The sequence below is a fragment of the Mytilus trossulus genome, chromosome 5 (assembly GCF_036588685.1).
Source record: "Mytilus trossulus isolate FHL-02 chromosome 5, PNRI_Mtr1.1.1.hap1, whole genome shotgun sequence".
Taxonomy (NCBI): domain Eukaryota; kingdom Metazoa; phylum Mollusca; class Bivalvia; order Mytilida; family Mytilidae; genus Mytilus; species Mytilus trossulus.
In genome coordinates, this window is record NC_086377.1 from 83,770,007 (window position 1) to 83,793,006 (window position 23,000).

At 32.4% G+C, this 23,000-nt stretch overlaps 1 protein-coding gene across 1 annotated transcript in view; it reads left to right on the plus strand.

The window, feature by feature from the left end:
* The window catches only part of LOC134718390 (death-associated protein kinase 1-like), a 43,204-nt gene extending 22,911 nt beyond the window's left edge, over positions 1–20,293 (plus strand). Inside the window, exons 7-13 of the mRNA XM_063580890.1 lie at positions 3,341–3,416; positions 3,932–4,189; positions 5,994–6,431; positions 8,592–8,731; positions 11,611–12,804; positions 15,955–16,438; positions 17,333–20,293. Of these exons, the coding sequence (XP_063436960.1) occupies positions 3,341–3,416; positions 3,932–4,189; positions 5,994–6,431; positions 8,592–8,731; positions 11,611–12,804; positions 15,955–16,438; positions 17,333–17,367 (2,625 nt within the window). The 3' untranslated portion in view covers positions 17,368–20,293. The remainder of the gene's footprint in view (positions 1–3,340; positions 3,417–3,931; positions 4,190–5,993; positions 6,432–8,591; positions 8,732–11,610; positions 12,805–15,954; positions 16,439–17,332) is intronic.
* Positions 20,294–23,000: the final 2,707 nt, after the last annotated feature.

Here is a 23,000-nt window from a genome sequence, read left to right on the forward strand (position 1 = left end):
TGACAAACGAGACGATTTTGATTTTGAAATTGTCAATTTCCCCCACCTTAGTAGCAACATACCAACTTCACCTGCATATGGAATATACATTTCCCAACTTATTCGGTATTCAAGAGCTTGCAGCTCCTACTCAGACTTTGTAAAACGTCACCAGTGTCTGAGCAGAAAGTTGATGAACCAGGGGTATGTCAAAGAACGTCTCGTCCTTTTTCTAAAAAAGTTCATTGGAAGGTACCCAGAACTTGTTGATAAATATTCCGTATCAACTTCAAAAATAATACACGATGGTCTTGAAGTATAGATTTTGCGTACTGACGTTGTTTTTCGTCTTAATTACGTGTTATATTATTCTTTTATTTGTATTTATTAATATTACTTTTACTGTTGTCTGTTTTTTGAGATATCCTTTTGACGTAACTCTGTGCTTATGTATCCCATCATACTTTGAACGACAAAATTATTTTATGATGTGACTCTGTACCTATGTATCTTCTCATACTTTGAATGACAAAATTATTTGATGATGTGACTCTGTACCTATGTATCTTGTCATACTTTGAATGACAAAATTATTTTATTTATAAATATTACTTTTACTGTTAACCAACTTTTTTGTGATATACATTTTACGTGACTCTGTACTTATGTATCAATTCATACTTTAAACCACACTATTATTTTATTTATTATTATTACTTTAACTGTTTAAGTCAGTGTTTGTTATATCTATTTTGCGTGACTGTATTTATGCATCCCGTCATACTTTGAACGACAAAATTAGTTCATGTCTACCTGTGCGAATTTCAAACCCGCAATTTTACACCAGTACCCATACCCTCCTTCCTTGATGGGTGCATTTTACATAGACAAATATAATCGTATAATATAATCAAACTGAGGATGTTAATTTGATGTATGCCTTTTTGTGCTTCTTCGTTACATTTGTTGTTTTTATAGTGATTAAGATGATAACACAATGTTGACTGCTGTACCCCTATTTTTGACATTTTTACCTATTATGTCTGTTTGTTTTGTTCACGCATCGGTGACAATATAATGGAATTTGCGACTGTCATACAAGTGAGAGGTTTAGCTAGCTATAAAACCAGGTTCAATCCACCATTTTCTACATTTGAAAATACCTGTACGAAGTCAGGAATATGACAGTTCTTGTCCATTCGTTTTTGATACGTTTTGTTATTTGATTTTGCCATGTGATTATGGACTTTCCGAATTGATTTTCCTCTGAGTTCAGTATTTTTGTGATTTTACTTTTTTCAAACGAAAGGATACTTCCGAGAACACCACGCCTGGTTATGACAAACTGAAAATGTTTGGGGACATATTTTAGATTTTTAAAACGTTCCAAAAAAAACCAAAAACTTATGCAACCATTTCCAGAGGTTCAAATGTTCTTATTCTACAATTTAAGCTTGAAATACATTTTGATCGATTTTAAGTGTTATTCTTTTACCCAGGCTAAGAGCTATCGCGAAAACTATCATTTCTTTTAAGAAAATGAAACGAGTGAAATTCAGCTTATAATAAAGGCAGTGTCTGCGTCATGCAGGTACGCGTGGCATAATTGGACTTCTTAGGGTACGCGTAACCGCCAAATATTCATATATTATTGGATAGAGATAATTGTGTATTAAACTGGTAAATTATCAAAATAAGTGAAACAAAAATATAATTCACAGAGATTTTAAGATATGAGATGTCAACATACAATCAGTAATCCGATTTCATTTTTACTACATCCCTAATACGCTTTTGTAGAAACGATCCTGGCTAGTTTTTGAATATTTTTCTTTAAATATTAACTATAATTATAGATTATCTATGCATATATACTAGTATAACAAATTATTTATTCAAATAAATTAGTTCATCATATATAACCGTGACTTAATTTTTATTTTAAATTCTAAATATGAAGACCTGAAACGGAATTAGCAAGCAATTATTCCGGCGTTCTAAATGAATATATAATTATTAATTTGTTGTTGGTCCAGAGGTTGTTGGTCAAGATGTGAAACTTGTTGTCGGTCCAGAAGTTGTTGGTCTAGAGGTGGAATTGGTTGTCGGCCCTGAGGTTGTTCGTCTAGAGGTGTAATTTGTTGTCGGCCCTGAGGTTGTTGGTCCAGAGGTGAAATTTGTTGGTCCTGGGGATACGGTAGTTGGTCCCAGTATTGATGATTGTGGTGTAGTTGGAGGCATTGCCCTTGACAAACTTTGGCAAGTTTAAATATAATAATTTTTTATTTAGATTGTTTTTTTACAATGCCATCAATAAACAGATTATATACCCGTTCATTATGTGTTATTGCGAACCACAGAGTTGTCTGCTCTTGACCAAGGTATTTAAACTTTTGTAAGTTTACCTGTCCCATTGAATCAATACTATAGCAATTGCTCTCTGTGTAGTTTATTCATTTGAGACCTTACATTTCTTCTTGCAGAAATCTATCGTTCATTGATTAATTTACCTGACCAAAAAATTTCCTCGTTTTTGGTTGAAATACATGTATAAACTGCATATGATACAGTATTTATTCAATATCAATAATATATTTTCAATCTGTACATTATAAACACTGATTCAATTATAAAAAAGTTTATTTCGGATTTCCAATAAGTTAAAGGAAGATTTACATTCAGTACAGCTTTCATTGGTTGGACTGTATACTTCAGACATCAGACAATTCAATGCAATTACACCAAACCAGTCATATAAAATATATAGGCCTAAAGTCTGTCAAAGGAGGTTATAAATGATTTGTGACAATGCAAATACTAGATTTTAGAATATAAATGAATAACGTTAACCAATGAATTCAAAATACTAATATCTATTCAAATTCACAAATAGGTACTGAATAAACAACATGTAAATCATTAAATAAAGAAACATGAAATTTATAGTTTTAAAAAAGGGAAATAACAATGAACATTCTGAAACTGTTTATACTAGTAAGGGAGACAACTACATATGCACTTTCATAGTTAGTCAACATGCATCACTATGCATTGTCTATAAATTATGTGGCAAAGAGGAATGATTTTGTTCAATACAATGACTGTACCTGTTATAACAAATAGATGCAAACAACAGAATCAAAGTTGGAAATAAGTAAAGAATTACGGTCCATTCAAGATAAGTGTCTGTGTCTAGTTAAAATAAGTTGTCATTGAATTACGCATTTCAACTTTATGTAAAATATAGAATTATTGTCCTTTAAACCTAGTGGCAGGTAGAAAGGCTATTAAAATATGTGTATTAAACTATTTGACAACTTTTTACATTGGGCATGATAGTTTATAGCATTTTTTTTTGTAGACTGCCATGTCAAAGACATCCCCAGAAGTAACTCTTGACACCCATTTACAGGAACCTGCAGCACCAGTAGTTGAAGGTGGTCATCTAATGTTAATTATTCAGATACCGGCTGAAATGATTTATAATTACCTGTTTCTAATATACATAAACCTTGATATCTGCTTATAATGTTATAATGAAAAAATATAAAAAAAAACAACAAATTGATGGGAAAAGTGAAGTAGGCTATTGATGAAGACCGATTGATTACAGATCACCATGATCACATTAACTTTAAAATCATTCTCATCTAATTTATACTTTCCTCAACGTGCTGAATATATTTTGGATAATCATTCTTACTAGTTCCTCTCACAAGGCATGTGACGTCAAAATCATTCTTAATAGTTGCTGTCACAAGGCATGTGACGTCAACTGTTCAACATAATCATAAGGCAACAGTATGATACCGCTGTTCGAAATTCATAAATCGTTTTGAGAAGGCCCTAATATGAACTGTATGTCTTAGACCTAATATGTATACATCAGTAGAGGAGTATGACCTCTTACTAATGACGTTTTAGGATAAACATTTATTTATTTACATTTCAGACAGCAAAATACCAGAACAAATAAAAAAGATGGATCATGAGTCGATTGCCATTTATCTGAACGCCCTTGAATCGGGTTCAGAAAGAAGACGGGATATAAATTTAATAATTGTTGGAAAGAAATCTGTTGGAAAGACTTCCTTAGTACGACGATTGTTCGGGGAGGAGTTACAAAGCGTAAAAAGCACAAATGGTATAGAAATTCATCGGCGGAGATGTCGAATCAATCTAAGTAACTGGGAATGGAATAAAGTGTTAGGTAAATATGCGATTTTTTTCTCACTCTCGTTTTACATATTTTATTTATTGCAAAGTTATCATAGAAAAACTAAAACATAGTAAACATAATTTTAATCTTTTTTTTAAGTTCTGTGTATGCTGTTTTTATGTATTTACTCTTTTTTTTATTTTTTCAGTTCTTGGAAACACGTTTTTGCTAGACCCTAGTATGAACCGTATGTCTCAGACCTTATATGAATATTCAATATTTAATTAATGGAATTAGAGATAGGCATGTTGGATGTAATTTAAACTAAAATACAGACTAATGATCTCTACTACATTATCGTAAAATATTTTTATTCGCAAAAACGACTATGCTTAAGTAAACTTATCCTCGCATATATTTTATTATATGTAAACATGTTATTTTTTTTATTATTATACTGTTTTCCAGTGTACTCTTTTATACTTGAGACTTAAAAAGCTGTGTAATTAGGACTTTTTTTATTTTTTTTTAATTTTTAGTGCCTGCTTTACATGTTTATATGATCTTCAACATCTTATTAAAAAATGTTCTCAAGAATGCAATCCAATCAGCGCAAGAAAAACCTAAATGAAATTTCCATTCAGATGGTTGTTTGGATTGAGTTTTGTATAAACCCTTTGGCAATTTAATCCTTTAGCAAATACGTTATTTCTAGTGTAATTTCATTATTTCAATTACTCTGATAGTTGTTACTGTAAAGATTTTATATGAAAATAACATTTTATTGATATCTATATTTTTTAAATACAGATACCCTTATTCGTTTGATGTGTTTGAGCTTTGATTTTGCCATTTGAATACAGACTTTCCGTTTTGAATTTTCCTCAGAGTTTGGTATTTTTGTTTATTTACTTTTTTCTTGATATTGACCTTATGCCTTAACAGATTATTGTTTATGTGTTTAGTTTCTGAGAAAGGGGTGAACGTGGTTTTCTTTATTGTTTCTTTATTGTAGAACATATGAAATCGGTGAAGTTTAATCATAACTTCCATATATTTCTCCTATACTATGAACAGTCAGGGGACTTACTGGAATACGTGATTTTTAAATCACTTATTTGAGTAGCAAATTCGAGTTTTGTCACAAATTGGGATTTTGTAGTTTTTTCAAAATTTTAAACACATAGGTTGAAATAATATCTTTTAGTTATTAAAATTAAAAAATATGAACTGTTTGCTTCTTTTAAGTAGCAAGGTTTATGCATTTGATGCTATGATTTAGCTGAAAATTCTATTTTAGTTGAAAAAATGCTATAATAATGGCTTTCCATAATGAACTGATACTTTTTTAAAAGATTTTTCACAGCAGTGGGGGTATTTTTCCTGTGAAGTTCAAGGTTTCATCTTTAAGATTATGTAATAAAATTCTACTGTTCGCGATAAAATTTCACTGTTGGGGTGTGTTGAAATTAGTGGGGGTTATTAAAAGAATGATACTTAAAGAAGTGATTTTTGGGAAGGAAATTGAGGTCTGATACTTAAACAAGAGATTTGTATGTCATATCCTAGATTCAGTACAAGGTCATCACCTGAAATGACCTGGTCATCCTAGACAACACAGATGTTGGTTCTGATAAGTTTAGAAACATAATTAGTCCCTAATTAAAGCTACAATAAAATTAAATCACTTCTTCTAGTGATTAATTTGTACTACTTAAATAGGTGATTATTAAAGAAAGACAACTCTAACTTCCAACCTTTATGGAAATAATGTTACTTGAATCAGTGATTTAGAAAATCACTTGTTTAAGTAAGTCACCTGACTGATGAACACTTTTTAATATTTTTTTTGTAGATACAAGAATAGTGAAAGAAACAAGTATCAACAATAGAATATTGCAGTCAATTGTCAAAGAGTTGCATCAAGATAAGGAAAAACCAAAGCATGACATATCGGAGATATCTTCATCAGATCAGATATCAACAGATGATAATAAGGCCACAATCACAAAAAATATTGAACATGACGAAGAACCTCAACCCAAAATGAACTATCAGTTTGCTTATCCGGAGATTACAGAATCGCCGTTTTCTAAACTGGCAAAGGATGAGCTGTTAAGTATAATCGGATCTGCTGTAGACTTACAAGACGAAGACGGCTATGCAAATTTAACAGTGTGGGATTTTGCTGGTGACATTGAGTATTACAACACACATCAAACGTTCTTGAATTCAGAAGCAATTTTTCTTGTCGTAGCAAATTTACATGACATAGATGACACAGTATCCTACGGTTTGTAAAGTCAATTTGTGCTTCCTTATCTAATTTAAAGATATAATTATATTAAACGTAGATACGAATTATTCTTGATGTTCAGTTCATATAAAAACAATGAAACTAAACATTTAAGACAGCACATTTTTAATACGTGGCTTTTTTGTTAAATGATTTTTATTGTTTGCTCTAAACGACACTACTTTTCGTGTTTCATTTGATATAGCCATTTACTATCTTGACTTGCATTTAAAAATTGACAATGAAGATCAGATGAAAACAAAAGTTCGTGACAAAAGAGATGACTTCAGCTTCCCAATTGTTCTTTCATTTTCTATGTAGCAACATTCTAGCAGTGTCTTCCCATGAAGTATATATATCCAAATTGATACGGTATTCTAGGACTTGTATTTCCTATCATGATGTTCTTATAAGAAGGTTGCTGCTCACAAAAAAAGCTATCAAGCCAAGTGTTAAAAAAGTGCAGTTGAAATTATCCCTTCTAAAAATTTACAGACGCCATCAGTAGTTGGTTTAAAGTCATTGAATATCTGTTTTAAAGATGACGACGGATATGTTCCAAAAGTCGTAACTACAATCCCGTCCACTTTTGTCTCGTATGTAACCTACCGAATTATACTTATCACCAGGTTTTTAAATACACCAACAACCTGACGGGTGCACATGTAGAGTAGAATCTTCCCTGAGTGTACGAAATCACCCCCGGTTTTTGGTTGGGTTTTCTGTTGCTCAGTCTTAAGTTTTCTACGTTGTGTTTTGAATATATTTGATTGTCGTTTTAGTCTTTGGCGTTATTTGTCATGCCTTTGTCAGTTTATTTTCTTCTTATGATTATAAATGTTCATTTGGTATATTTCCCCTCTCATTTACACGTAAAACTGTGTAATATACGTGTAGCTAACCTATTTTATATAATGCTTACAAAGATATCACCACAAATGTTGTTTTCTTCTTATCTCATACACACATCCTTTGTTATACGACCGTAAATATCTTGCGTTGTCCGAAGACATTTGATTTCCAAACAATAGCTTACATATTAGTGATTGGATCTTGATGAAATGTTACCACAAGGTTTCATATAAACAAATGAAGGTTGGGATTGATTTTTGGGGCAATGGTCTGAACTGTTATGAAAAACGGAACAAAAACAAAACTTTTCTAATACAAATGTATCAATTGTTCATTTCTTGACCATCTTCAATGGGATTTAATTCACAGGCTAGAACATGGTGGATTCTTTATTATCAATGATTATGCTGAATGTAACCGTATTTTTAGATTTGGGAATTTTGGCCCCATGTTTAAATTGATCCACATTGAGGACCTATGGGTCCAAATTAAATTTAGTTTGATTTTAACAACATTTGAATTCAATGGTGTTTTTTTATATGCTTAATCTAATTATGCAGAACTTCATGGTAGGTTCGTTTATAATTTTGTAAAAAATAATTTTTAGAAAGCTTCATATATGTGTCAAATATTTTATCAGAATCCAAATTCAGATCTGTTTCAAGCTTGCATGAATGAAGTGTCGATTTTCGCCCAAACTGTTTAGGGTTCGACCTCTCCGCTCGTATCAAGCTGCCCCTAGCAATGTGTTTTATTAATGTAAAGCATGTTGCTTTCTGTAAATGGAAAATTTACTGACTCCATCATTAAATTGGCTTTATTACCAGATTATCATAGGCATGTTCCATTTGTAGTTACCACAATATCGTTCTATTTACGGCGACTCTGACGTACAAGTGAGACTTACCACAAATGACAAGACGGGTGCGGAATGTGATAAAGGATCTGCGTACCCTTCTTGAGCACCTCGATTCAACCCTGATGTATACAAGGTTCATATTTTTCTCTTGATTGTGTTCTATATAATGTTGTGCATACTTTTGTTACTCTATTTTTGTTTTGTTTTATCTGCCCGATCGTTATTGCTTTCTTTCTGACTGATGAATGTTGATTCGCCCGTGTGTAACTTTCGCCTCTTTTTAAACACTGATTTAGATAGTTATATTTTTTACTTGCAATATTATAACGGTCTGCAGGATCAATCATTATATTTTTTTATTGAATAAAGTAATTATATTCTTCAGACACATTTCAAGTGCAGTCATCCACCGAAATATTTAAATATTAATTTGTCTTTCATCACAGGCACATTCAATTTCTGGATGGATACAATACATTGTTATGGAAGCATAAACGACAAAACTGAAGCTGTATTGCTCGAAGGAGCTCACAACCTTCTAGATCCACCAGTTATTGCAATTGGTACACACAAGGACAAATTTCAGGTATTTATATCAAAGTAACAATGGAGTAGACATGTTAATTTAGTCTCTGTTTATAAAAACTTGACGACTGAATTTGCGCCTTTGAAAATATTTAGGTAATGTTAATTTGTGTTCGTATAAAAACGGTATTCTAGTTATGTTTAGACTATGAACATTGGATATAATTCACCAATGTATCGGATCAAAAAGATACAATGAGATCAAGTGTGCCACGACGTCTTACACATTTAACTGTTTGTTTTTGAATAACTGATTCAATGTTACGTTAGAGCTCAGTTTAAATAGAAACTAGGGAAATTGTTTCATTCTAGATTGTATAATATCTATTTCATTTTACTGTACGAATATGTACCTTTGTCATATTGGTCACAATGTATATCTTTTTCTGTCCTGACATTCATGCTCGTCAATGCTGATTGTCGTTTTAATACGACCACAACAATTGAAAATTTTTTGGTCGTATATTGGTATCACGTTTGCGTCGTTGTCGTCCGAAGACTTTTGGTTTTCGCACTATAACTTAAGTTTCAGTGAATAGAAATCTATGAAATTTAAACACAAGGTTTATGACAACAAAGGGAAGGTTGGGATTGATTATGGAAGTTTTGGTCCCAACAGTTTAAGAATTAGGGGCCAAAAAGGGCCCAAATAAGCATTTTCTTTGTTTTCGCACTATAACTTTAGTTAAAATAGAAATCTATGAAATTTTGACACAAGGTTTATGACCACATAAGGAAGGTTGGGATTGATTTTGGGAGTTTTGGTTCCAACTGTTAAGGAATTAGGGGCCAAAGGGCCCAAACAAACATTATTCTTGGTTTTCACACGATAACTTTGGTATAAGTAAATAGAAATCACTGAAATTTAAACACAAGGTTTATGAACACAAAAGTAAGGTAAGGTATGGGCTTTGTTCATTGTTGAAGGTCGTACGGTTACCTATAGTTGTCATTTTATTCTTTTGTGGATAGTAAGTCTAATTGGCAATAATACCACATCTTCTTTTTTATAAGATTGATTTTGGGAGTTAAGATCCCAACAGTTTAGGAATTAGGGGCAAAAATAGTGAAAACTTTTGTTTGATAAGATTGTGTGGAAGTGTAGTATAGAGAGTGAAAAAGTCGAAACTGGCAACCAAATCAATAGGACCACCAAAAGCACGTAATTTATCTAAAACATCTGAAGAATCTTTTACACTATAAAATGGTCAATTCCACTGTTTGCATATGATATTATATTACAAAAATTAACGAAATGTTAATAGTTAAGGAACTCGTTAAAAGCACAGAAAGATTAGTAGTAGATCACTTACAAGAGGCCGAAATGAAACGATATTTTACCGTTTTTTTGTAGTTTAGGTAACCAATACATAGTGGGAACCTTCAAATGTCTCGAGGAGGCCTTAAGCTGTGCTGTGGTAGTGGCATAGTTATGTAGTATATGACTCTATTTGGAGCGTACGGCCTTGAATGAAGTTGAAGGCAAAATTTCATTCTTAACTACTTCCGTTCAGTAATTACTTCATACCACCACCACATTGCTGGCTGCTCTTTCAACTAATACGAACACAAAACGCTTTGATAGAACTTAATTTTTTTTTAGTCCAAGAGAAGGGGCGTATTACCTTATCTTTTATTTATTTAAAAAAAACTTTTTGAAGGGTGATTTGCGAATATAAACAATATTCATACAAATATTTAAATCAAGTGACTTTTTGTAAGATTTCTTCTGTTTTCAACATTTTTTTAAATAGGATTAAAGAGCATCTTTAATAGCCTTAGAACACTGTTCTCAATTGATTTTCGACCGTGGACGATATTTTGCTCCTTTTGTCAGAAAATTTATAACCTCACGGTCTTGAACGATGTTGGGGTCATGACCATAGGAACCATATCTAAACGTCGATGAGTCATAGTCTATATTTGAATGAATAGTCTTCTGTTATGTAGTAGTGTCCGGAGACGTTTCAATCACTCGATATTACCTTTAAAAATCTTTAGAGAACTGTGATCCAAATATTTCATTTAAACTCAAAAGTTTCTATTGTCTATAAATTGACACATAGTAAAGAAAACTAGTGTTTAACAAGTCAATAATATTGCAAATAATTTGACATTTAATATGAAAAAAATTGTATCAACTTTGTATTAGTAGTTTTAGTTTTTAGTCTAACTCTAAAGACATTTTTACGAATGTCACGATTATAGTTTCCTTTGGTATTGACAGGTTTATCAACATTTCCTTATTTGTCAAAATTATTATTATTCAAGTCACTAGACAGAAAGGATTTATGTTCACCATCAATTTGATTATTACAATTACTATATACACTTTTTTATCTTAGCATGTGTTTGTGTCTGCTAATTTCAATAAGTAGTGTTTTATCACTTATTCTTAATTTTTGTCAACTTCCGTTCTTAAATAGTAACAAACTTTTTGCCCCAGTGTTCGATTCTTTATGAATGTAGAAAATAAAACTTTCATTAAAAACCCAACAGTATACAGAACACAATGTGCATAGAAAAATTAAAACTGAGCAACATGAACCCCTCTGAAAACGGGGATTATTCTCAAATGCCCTGTGTGGGTTAACAGATGCTGATGAAAAACCCGTGCCATATAGCCGGCTTAAAAACATCCCGATTGGAAACATATGAAACAATTCAATGCAAAAACTAACAGCCTAACTTATATCATAACAATTTAAGAAAGCCAGAGTATTTATACCTTCGCTCTAGAAAAAAGACACAGAAAAGTACAGATATGAGAATAGTAATAGTTACTGACATCCACATCTCATAAGAAATCATGTATCTAAGACTGTTTAAGTTGAATGATAATGAAATAATACAATAATACTGTTTTTGTTTTTGCGAAAGGACGAAGAACAATGCAGAAAACGTCTCGAATCCTACACTGATAAAATATTTAAAGATTCCAAACTTCACCTGAGATCAATTCACCTGATATCCAACACAGAGGATGAAGAAGATGCTTTTGGAAAATTGAGGAATGATATATTTTCCACAGCAAAGAGTAGCACAAATTGGAATCGAGAATACCCTGTTAAATTTATTCAGATGGAAAAAGCCATCAACTCTGAACTTACGATCGGAAAACAAATAATTTCTTTTGAAAGATTAAAAGAACTAGGTGAGAAAATACCACTTCCGATAACTGATGACAAGGAGCTTCATCTCTTTCTCAGGTATCAACATGAAATAGGTAACGTGATATTTTTTGAAGACATTCCGTCATACATCATACTTGATCCCCAATGGTTAGCAAATGCCTTTACATGCATTGTTACAGCCCAGCAGTTTCAACTGGAATTACCACACTTACAATGGAACAACTTCAAACAAACAGGAAAGATGGATCCTAAGCTATTGGAAGAAATATTCAAGAAACAATCAGCAGACATGAGAATTCATAAAGAACATATACTGGAAGTAATCGAAAAGTTTGACATTATCATCTATCCATTGCTACTGACGGAAAGTGGAAATGTACAAAGGGAGCATAGTTTTTTTTACGTTCCATGCATGCTTCAAACATTAAAAAATAAGGATATTGATGTATTGTTTAACGTTCCAAATGCTAAAAAATCTACATGTTTGTGTTTTGTCTTTAGTTTTTTACCGCCGTATCTAATCAGCAATCTGATTGTCTCTTGTCTACGAGAATATCCTCTAGCAGTGGTGAAGGGCGAGATAGGTCTCTTCAAGGATTGTTGTGTATTCAATATTGGCAGAACTGGCTGTGCAAAATTTGTATTAGCAAAGTGTAGTCATATGATTCAGCTGCAAGTATGGCAATGGAATGAAGTAGATACAGAGATTAACCAAGCTGTTTTAAAAATTATCGAAAGAGAAATCAACAGAATTGTCAACACACGATACAAGTTGAAAACGGTATCTTTCGAGAAAAAATTGAAGTGTGAGACCACCAGTTTTTCCTTCGACACAGGATTCCTTGAATTTGATCAAGTACATGATGGGGAAAATTATTATTGCGAAGAACATGCGACAACTCATAAATATAGAGACTATTGGTCTGGTGAGAAATCAAAGGTAATGTTTCTATTTGTTTTAGATTATTTTCATTTAATGGGCATATATTTGTGACACGATGAAATCCAATTATTGATAATTTTTATTTTTATTCCTTTGATGTGTACTTGTTGCTAATGTCAGTATCAGTGTGGACTGGTTGTGATAAAAAAAAAAAGGTATTGGGTCCATTCCCAATTGATATGCGCGACTGTACCACGTAAGGATCTACTATCAGTTTTGTTTACAAAATCGCGCATGATTTTGTTTTCTTCATAGAAATGCACCTGTTGTTATGTAAATTAAACGCTTGTCATTGTGTATCTTTTACTTTTCTTGTATCAGTAAAGATAGTTAAGTTTTTGAGATCGACTTTGTCTAATTAGTTATCAAAAGTACCAGGATTATAATTAAGTACGCCAGACGCGCGTTTTGTCTACTTGAGACTCATCAGTGACGCTCATGTCAAAATATTTATAAAGCCAAACAAGTACAAAGTTAAAGAGCATTCAGGATCTAAATTTCCAAAGAGTTGTGCCAAATATGACTAAGGTAATCCATGCCTGGGATAAGAAAATCTGTAGTCTTTTTAAATGTGTCAGTCAAATAAAGGCAACAGTAGTATACCACTGTTCGAAAGTCATAGATCTGTTGAGAGAAAACAGATCCGTCTTACAAACTAAAACTGAGGTTAACTCATCAATTTTAAGAGGTAAACAACGAAACTTTTGTTTTACAGGAAATGTACGCAAAACCCGACCAACTTCAAACATTTGCGTAATCCACACTATAACTCATAATTTAAAGCTCACCTAACCGTATTCCGATCAGAGAAAGAGTTTTCATTAATAAACTTGAATATTAAAAAGACTTGTGTTGTTCTTCTTTTTCTGTTTGTTCAGAAGGATTTGTTCAACCTGTGCATTTACTATTGAGGGTTATAAATCATATTTAGACGCAACACATAAAAAGTGCGCACTGGCTACGGTTACATGGAAATGTAACAATAATAAAAATACTATTGTTACATTGGAGACTAATTGCTGGAATGCAAAGATGGGTACTATTACATTACGTTATTGCTGAGACTACTATAACATGTAGAAGTCTCAGGTTATTGTTACATGAAAAACAACAATGTACGCTAGATTTATTAAACTTATAGTTGTATTGCTTGATTCTTTCATATGTACTAAATAATACTTGTAATAATGATAGATAATACATATTATTATTCAACAAATATTGTTTAAATAGTTTTGTGTATTAATGGTTTTGATGTTCTTTAAGCTAATTCTCCAGATTAGGAGTGCCAAAGACGAAAAATATAGTACAATAGTTTCACTTTTAAGTATTTGACTGCACACCTACTCTTTTTACTGTCAGTATACTTTGAACAATGGATGAAGATATTCCTATTACCAATGTTGTTTAGGGTGAACATTTTAAAACCTGGGATGCGTTTTAAACGAAATTGAAACTATATCAAGACACAAATTTCATACAGCTATACAAACTTAGTTCTAAAACAAATTGTTACATCACAAAATCAAAGTTTGATAACTGTAACTTAAATTCTGGGAACTTCTGTATGTACATGTATCCATGGAGGACGCAATGTCGTTCATCAAAAATGTGTCGGAGTTTAAAATGCTTTAATAACCACTTACTGGAGTAAAGTAATTGTTTGTAATAAATGTATGTATTGTAAATATAAAATAAATGTATTATTATTCAGTACATATTACTTGTCACATCTTACATTGCTGTTTGTCATGTAATAATAACGCAATGTAACCGTAGTCTCAATAATTATTGTTACATTCGTAATTAAGCAGGTCCTTACCCAACCATGCATTCCGGCATTTAGTCACCAATGTAACAATAATATTTATATTATTGTTACATTTCCATGTAACCGTAGCCAGTGCCTAAAAAGTCACCAAAAAAGGTATCGCATGAGAAAAGTTAAAAAACAACCAACGAAAGTAAAACAGTTGAGTTATATCTATTTAAATGTTTGAAATCAGAAATGAACTTTCAGATAATTTACAGCCAGCCTACAGGCTCCACGCCCACACCTGACAATTTTTTTTAAGTGCCTCCTTTTTAAGCATGTTAAGTGCTTTCCTAAAATGAATGTGATCGTCTATAGGATTAACACTGTATAACGAAAATATTAATGTGATTTTTAATCAAATCATCCGTCCTATTTTACTTGTTTATGATCGTATCATATTATGCTATATGAAAAATGAAGAAATGTTACTGACTGGTATGTTGCTATTATATTCTGAGTTGTTTTATGTATGTTCAAGGCAGAAGTAATGCAATGCATGTAATAATGCATCTTCAATCAATTGAAAAGAACGCCATGTTTACTTGGTTGTGTTGAATATCATAGCAGCTTGAATAGCCCCTATGTCCTAAATATCTATCTTTGTCGAACAACATACTACGTAGCTAGCTCATTTAAACAAAAATGCTCGACTGTAAAATAATTGTTGAATGGAAATACTTCTAGTATATCTTTAAGAACATTGTGCTTTGTACAAATATCGCATGCTTGCAATGATATATATATGTATATCTTTTTTTATAGTTTTTTAATTATTCAACAAAATTTGACGTGATTTTGAATGTTCTGAGGTCAACATGAATTGTCTGTCTATCATTAATTCTGTGTTCTATCCTTTTTCACTGTCCCGGTGCATTTACTGCCTTGACCATATTTGTATGTCTATCATTAATTATGTGTTCTATCATTTTTCACTGTCCCGGTGTATTTACTGCCTTGACCATATTTGTATGTCTATCATTAATTCTGTGTTCTATCATTTTTCACTGTCCCGGTGTATCTACTGCCTTGACCATATTTGTCTGTCTATCATTAATTTTGTGTTCTATCCTTTTTCACTGTCCCGGTGTATTAACTGCCTTGACCATATTTGTATGTCTATCATTAATTCTGGGTTCTATCCTTTTTCACTGTACCGGTGTATTTACTGCCCTGACCATATTTTCTGTCTATCATTAAATCTGTGTTCTATCCTTTTTCACTGTCCCGGTGTATTTACTGCCTTGACCATATTTGTAGGTCTATCTACCTGTTAATAGATGGCAATTATATAGCATAAGTTTGTATCATTACATATTTCATTGATATTATAGGCTCCCGTTAGGTTAAGTAGTGAGGAACAGAATTACGTCAGAATGTCAAAGATAGTTCTAGAGGTATTATCAGGCGTTTTATACGATCGCTTATTCTTAGATACAAAGACTGGAGAAATACTTGATCGTAAAAAGTTGGACATAACAGAAATGTGTAAGAAATATTGTGCTTTAAAAATAAACTTTCCAAGTCAAGGCTTTAGGAAAATAGAAAAGGTTGACGAGATTTCTACCATTGAAGATAATATTGGTGACGACATTCAACGGGTACGTGTGATCAGAAATGAAATGCAGCATTCTTCTGTCTTTGCATTAGATGACACACGATACCAAACACTAATCACTATAGTTCATGATATGCTAACTAGATTTGATCAGCGTAACAATCCAGCAGGTGAATCCTACGTAAAACGATTAGACGAAATCAGGAAAATGGAATTAGAGACAAGGAGTTTTGAAGTGATAAAAGAACGAATGAAAGCAGGTAATTTAAGTGATATCTTTTTCATGTTTGAACTACAGGAACAAATCCTAAATCTTGAAAGACAGATAGCACCACGCTCAAATAGAAATGGATGGAAAAGAGTATAACAGTAAAATATTACTACACGAAACACTAAAACCAATGCTTTGAAGCCATAAAAAAAACGTTCCCCTTTGTTCTCGGCTATTGACGATTACGATCGGAAAACGTGAATACAAAAGTTTATCCTGTTTACATTTCTTGTTAATAAAGGTAGATAAACTACAACTTTTAATTAACAAGTCTCGTCAGATGATATAATACTTTTCCAAAACTCTAAGAAAAATGCTTGCTTTTATACAGAAAAGAAAAATAGGAATGCAAGTATACAAAACCAAATATATCAACCCCGAATTTAGAACACCTAACCATTTGTATGCATGATGTGCTTGTCATTTGTGTAACGTTTTGTATAATATGTGTAGATAGTGTCCATTACATTAAAATGTCAAAGTGAAAACAAATCGATATTTACGACTTGTGTGTTATACCTTGTTGATCTATTTCACATATTTTGAATTATTGTATTGTATCTTTCAACATAAATATGCTTCAGACATGTTTATTATGTATACGATTTAACTGTAGTTCAACATCATTTAGATGCATATAAAATATGACAACATCTGGAAAAATCAAACAAATACTTTAACCAAGTCTGCATCATCAATTCTAACTTAAAATGAATAATAATACATACAACAAATCATCTGGATAAAGCGAACACAACTAAGTTATTCTTTATGTTAAGGTAAACGAATGTTGCTCTAATTAGGTACATTATATTATCTCAGTATCGGATGCAAACACGTTTTACAAATGATTTTTTGACATAATTTATTTTGAATTTTTCAGAATTGATGGACAAGATTCATGCAGTTTTCCGATAGTGTGGTATCTGATGATTTGAACGATATTTGTTAATTCATTTTTGTATACACCATTTGCAGTCAACGGGATAAATATTGAATATGTGAAAAATTTGCATATTAGAAAAATGAAATGAACTACTCAAACTATAATTTACTAATTAAATTGACTAAAAAGTCAATGGTAAACAATAAATATAAACAAGAAGATGCGGTTTGAAAAGTCTCCATTCGAGTTCCAATGTAATAAAAGTTAACAATAGGTCAAAGTACGAAGGGTGGCGCACACCAATCAGCAAACTATAAATTCTAGCGTAAAACCATTCATACAGCACGACCGAGGTCTTATAACAGAGAAACACATATGAACCAAACCAACAAACCACATCCATCGAACAATAAGTTACTGACTTAGGACAAGCGCATACAAATGCAGAATGTGTTTGATATATTAACAAGTATTTCAAGATAAGTTAAAACATAGTTGTTAATCATGAAGCTAAATCATCAATATGATTTATCATTAAAAGAAAGCTTCATGTCGAAGTTGTGAAATCAAGGTAACATTTTTAGAACAGTTCATTAAAGAATTAGTTTTGTCATTTTCATAAGGTGAGCGTACTGATATAATCCCAGTTAGACACCATTTGAAGCAATACTTTCAATGTCCAACATTCTTAACATATTGACCAAATTACTTAATATTTACTTCAGTTTTACATAATTAATCAATCAATCAATAAAAATTGTGTCATTTCAATATACTTTGCGTTGAAATGACACAATTTTGATTGATTGAATGATTGATTGTTAATTGCTTAACGTACGGTGGCAAATGTTTCATGTTCAGGACGTAAACAAAATAACAATGAATACAACCACAGCTCCTGTAATAGAAGCCGTCTGGGATTAAGGCCAGAGAAATTTACCTGTAAGGGTGTGTATGATACTGGTAAAGATGGTTTACAAACAATAACATAATAATTTATTCAACTAAACATAGATTAAGGGATTAAGGTCAATGAAATTTAGACAGCCACTGGAAATTACCTGTATAGGTGTGTATGATACTGGTAAGATGATTTATGAACAATAAAATAACAATGTATTCCACTATACTTTACTATACTAGACGAAGACTTTGCAAAAAACAAGATCATTATTCATATTTATTTATATAATTATCATAAGATTGCATTCTTTCTTAGCCGTGATCGATAAAGTTTAAAATCGTTGACTCTCCAACTTTTTTTTTGCTTGTTAAATGACTACGTGGAAATTCCGCGAAATTATCAAGTCTGAATCCGCCTTTTAGCTCACCTGGCCAAATAAGCCAAATTTACTAACCACAACCATCATTCGGCAATCTTCTTTAAAAAATAAAAGTGTCCGATGACCCTGCTTGTCAACCAAGATGGCCAAAATGGCTAAACTAGTCTAATGGGAAGTAAAATACAAGTTTTGACTATTACTTTGAATACCGTTATAAAAAGAGAAAATCTGACAAGAACTGTTCAGAATGTTAAGCTTTATCAATTGTCACAACTGTCAGACGACTTCCTTTAGGAGTTGTTGCACTTAAAACAATGATAAATGTTTCTATTTGTTTTGTCATGATTTCTTTTTATATTGAAAACAATAATAATAGATAGAGAGAAACTTTAAATAGCAAAAATGATATAGCACGACATGTTCTACAAATAATTCTAAAAAGGTCAAAATCGTCAGTCGACTCCTTATTTATGTTATCTTAAAAGTCATAAAAGATAGACAAATGATAGATAGAAATTGAAATAAACAAAAAATTATCTAAAGTCTAGCACTGGAGATGCAAAGTCTAGTGCTATAGATATACATGCATAATGCATCCGTTCTATCAATTTTACTAGCCGTTGGGTTATCTTTTTTTTCAAGTATTTGAAAGTGTTTGAGATAATATCAAGTATCAAAAACGTTCGTCGACGCAACTCCCAGCATATGTTGGGCCTGTTTAAAGTCAGGCTATGTACACCATGTGTTTGTTGGTGTTTTACCTAAATATTTAAAAATGTGTGCATGATTTTGTATTTTAACCTTTTTAATCGAGTGTTACTGATAATTGTTGCGTAAACGAAACACACAACGGCGTGCACAATGATAAGCTTGGAATCTTTTATGAGTTGTTTTTCTGTGTTGCACGTCTGTTTTTTTATTTAAGAATTAAATGCTTCTTTTTGTAAATTTCGGAAGCGCTTCATACTAAAAATGTGCGCACGGTCTACGCTTTTACAACCCTATAAAGTTACAAAAAGAAGCATGCAATACTTATAATTACATTTTTTAGCTATTATCATGAAAACACGAATTTTATAAATTTTGTATTTTATTCACCTGTGCACTTTATTGTGGGACCACGTGCTATCATGAATGAACAAGTTTTATTGAGTGATAAAATTGCTTACGGAATAACACGTGATGTGCAATTAGCCAATCAAAATAAAGTATTACAATGAAACATACATCTAATGTAATTATTAAAGAGAAATCGAGGTTGTAAGTTCAAATGGCAATATTTTTTGGCAGTTCTACAACATGTAACTTTTCATTTCATCAGCAATATCAATATTTGTATAGTTATTCATTTTCTTCAACTAATTCGTTTATTCATTTATCAGCTATTTTTATTGGTACTGTGTGAACATATGTTTTATATATTCTATAATATTGTCAGAAAAGGTGTTGCAACAGTTACAATAATCCCATAATAATAATTTCATACATAATATATTTTTTCTTGTATTCAATCATTCCAAACGTGTAAATAAAAGTCCTTTGCAAAATTTAGTGACTTTGTACATATCTTGAAAAATTAAGATTTACAAATTTAACATGTCATGGTACCATTGTGTTTTTTTTATTTTGTTATTTTATCACTATTTGTCTAAGTAGTGTCTCCTACTTGTTTATATCTGTATGTATTTTTGATGAGTACTTAGGTAAAAAAAAAAAAAAAAAAATGTTCTTGTTCTAATTTATTTGCCGAAAAATCAAAGCAATATCAACACACGTTGAACCTGACAGGCCAACCTATTACAGCAACATCGACACGTTGAACCTGACAGGCCAACCAATCACAGCGACATCGACACATTGAACCTGACAGGCCAACCTATCACAGCAACATCGACACGTTGAACCTGACAGGCCAATCTATCACAGCAACATCGACACGTTGAACCTGACAGACCAACCAATCACAACAACATCGACACGTTGAATCTGACAGACCAACCTATCACAGCAACATCGACACGTTGAACCTGATAGGACAACCTATCACAGCAACATCGACACGTTGAACCTGACAGGCCAACCTATCACAGCAACATCGACACGTTGAACCTGACAGACCAACCAATCACAACAACATCGACACGTTGAACCTGACAGACCAACATATCACAGCAACAACGACACGTTGAACCTGACAGGCCAACCTATCACAGCAACATCGACACGTTGAACCTGACAGACCAACCAATCACAACAACATCGACACGTTGAACCTGACAGGCCAACCTATCACAACAACATCGACACGTTGAATCTGACGGGCCAACCTATTACGGCAATATCGACACGTTGAACCTGACAGACCAACCAATCACAACAACATTTACGCGTTGAACCTGACAGGCCAACCTATCAAAGCAACATCGACACGTTGAACCTGAAAGGCCAACCAATCACAACAACATTGACACGTTGAACCTGACAGGCCAACTTATCACAGCAACATCGACACGTTGAAGCTGAAAGGCCAACCTATCACAGCAACATCGACACAAAAAAGCAGCATATTCGTTCATATGAAATAATGAGTAAAATGTAAAATAACATACATACCGAACTGAAAGGAAAATTCGAATCGGAAAGTTCCTTATCAAGTTGCATAATCCAAAGCTCAGGCACTTTAAAAAACGATGGAAAACAACTGTCATATATTCGTACTTGGTATATGCATTTCCTTATGAAAAAATGGTGGATTAAACCTGGCTTTATAGCTAGCTTAACCTTTCACTTGTTTGAATTACGCTTAAAATTCCATTATATTGAAAACAATGTGTGAACAAAACAAACAGACATAATAGGTAAAAATGTCAAAAATAGGAGTCCACAATGAGTTATATTATTATTCACCTAAAAAACAAAAGATGTCAAAAACGAAAAAAAAAAACCAAAACAATAGTTTTGCAAATGATTGATTTCAAGTAATACATAGGTGAAAGATACCAAAGACATATTCAAACTCATCAAGTCAGAGACAATCTGACAAACACATGGCTAAAAAAAGATGACAAAAAGTTAAACAACAGTATACAAAACACAACAGAGAAAACAAGACTGAGCAGCACAAAGCATATACAGTGAAAGGAATGAACTTTGATTGAAAATCTCTCTTTTTATATGTTAGTTTAAATTGCATTTTTATGCCCCCGCCGTAGCTGAGTGAGCATTAAGTTTTGCCCTTGTCCGTCTGTACGTCCGTACGTTCGTACGTCACAAAGTTGGTGTCCCTTCTCTGACTTTAGTTTGCATCTACCAAATAGTATGAAACTTATACACAATGCTCATTACCACAAAACACAGATCAAGTTTGAATTTCTGTGGCGTCACTTTAACAGTTCTAGAGTTATACCCCTTTAAATATGAAAGAATTGCTGAATTTTCATACGCCTGTTTACGGGACGTATTATGGTATACCGTTGTCCGTCTGCCCTTCTGTCCATCCGTCGTCAACATATCATGTCGGACAAAAACTAAAAAACGCTTTAACTAATTTGCATAAAACGTTGGTGAATTGTTTATATCTATTGACGTGAGCTCCCTATCTTTTTTTTTTATAAATTCTAGATTTTACGTATCCGAGTTATTGGGTTTTATTCATTAAAAAAAAGGGGAGTTTCCAGTTTTCGGACAATAACTCAAGAATGCTTTCAGCGTGACCAACTTGCAGGAAATGTTGGTTAATTTCAAGTTGTTTGACTACATTTATTCAGAAACCTATAATCACAATGATAATATGTCAAATATTTAATTACAATCCAAATTCAGACCTGTATCAAGCTTGAATATTGTGTCCATTTTTGCCCCAACTGTTCAGGGGTTGACCTCTTTGGGCGTAGTCTGCGCTCAACGAAGCAGTTTACTCGTTTCTATTCTCTTTAGTTTGTTTCAACCAAATGTTATGAAACTTTTACACAAGGCTTATTACCACAAAATACAGATCAAATTAGAATTTTTGTTTGCGTCACTTTTACTGTTCTAGAGCTATCCTCCTTCACAAATGGAAACAAATGCTATATTTTTGGTTTCCGTTCATTACTTTAGTTTACCTCAACCAAAAGTTCTGAAACTTGTACACACTATGTATTGCCACAAAACTCATATCAAGTACAACTTTGGGTAGCGTCACTTTTACCGTTCTACTTTATATGACATGCAAGCGGGAGCATCATCTGTGTCCCATGGACACATTTCCCATTTATTTAGAAAGGTTTAGTAAAATGTTCTTGAAAAAGGGTAGCTTGTACATAATTGACAAAAATATTCCACATGGAATAACCCGAGTAACTCACATACATCATGTTTAACAGTAAGATTACAATCATCGA